The sequence below is a fragment of the Eimeria mitis genome, genomic scaffold, assembly GCF_000499745.2.
Source record: "Eimeria mitis Houghton genomic scaffold, Emh_scaff423, whole genome shotgun sequence".
NCBI classification, from domain to species: Eukaryota; Apicomplexa; class Conoidasida; order Eucoccidiorida; family Eimeriidae; genus Eimeria; species Eimeria mitis.
The window spans coordinates 17560-18325 of record NW_013572554.1 but is presented as its reverse complement, the minus strand read 5'-3'; the positions used below and the strand labels follow the sequence as shown (position 1 = coordinate 18325).

Sequence of the window (766 nt, the reverse complement as noted above, 5' to 3'; positions counted from 1 at the left end):
GCAGCAGCAGCAGCAGCAGCAGGCAGCAGCTAGCTGCTGCGGGATTCGTTCCTGCTGCCTTTAAACTGCAGCAGCAGCAGCAGCTGCTGCTGCAGCAGCATCAACAGCAACAACTGCTGCTGGCAGCTGCAGCAACAACACCTGTTCCTGCAGTTGCTGCTGCTGCTGCTGCGGAAGAATGCCTCAGGGCCCCTCAGAAACCCCTGCTGCTGCTGCTGCTGCTGCTGCTGCAGGAGCAGCAGCAGCAGCAGCAGCAACAGCACCAGCAGCAGCAGCAGCAGTAACGGGGGAGGAAGCAGCAGAAGGTGCAGCAACAGAAGCAGCAAAAGCAGCTACAGCAACAGAAGCAGCAGCAGATCGAGCAGCAGCACAACCAACGGCAGCAGCAGCAACGGAAGCTCCAGCAGCAAAAGAAGCAGCAGCAGCCGATGGAGCAGCAGCAGCAGATGGAGAAGCAGCAGCAGCAACAACAGCAACACCAGCAGCAGCACCAGCCCCAGCTGCAGCAGCAGCAGCAGCAGCAACTCCTTCATCTGCTGCAGCACCAAGTATAACACCCGCAGCAGAATGCACTGTTCCTAACAGCAGCAGCACCACCCCCACCACCAGCAGCAGCAGCAGCAGCAGCACCACCCCCAGCAGCAGCAGCAGCAGCAGCAGCAGCAGCAGCAGCAGCAGCAAGCCAGCAGTGCTGCGGCTTCGTGTGCGTCTCCCCCCTGACGTCTTCCCCCTGACGGTTCACTCCGAGGCTTCTCTTGATGAGCTC

The 766-nt window shown here is 60.7% G+C and overlaps 1 protein-coding gene across 1 annotated transcript in view; it reads left to right on the top strand.

The window, feature by feature from the left end:
* Positions 1 to 178: 178 nt before the first annotated feature.
* The window catches only part of EMH_0011710 (uncharacterized protein), a gene marked incomplete at both ends in the record, with an annotated part of 2158 nt that continues 1570 nt past the window's right edge, over positions 179 to 766 (top strand). The window contains one exon of the mRNA XM_013499350.1: positions 179 to 703. Within this exon, the coding sequence (XP_013354804.1) occupies positions 179 to 703 (525 nt within the window). The remainder of the gene's footprint in view (positions 704 to 766) is intronic.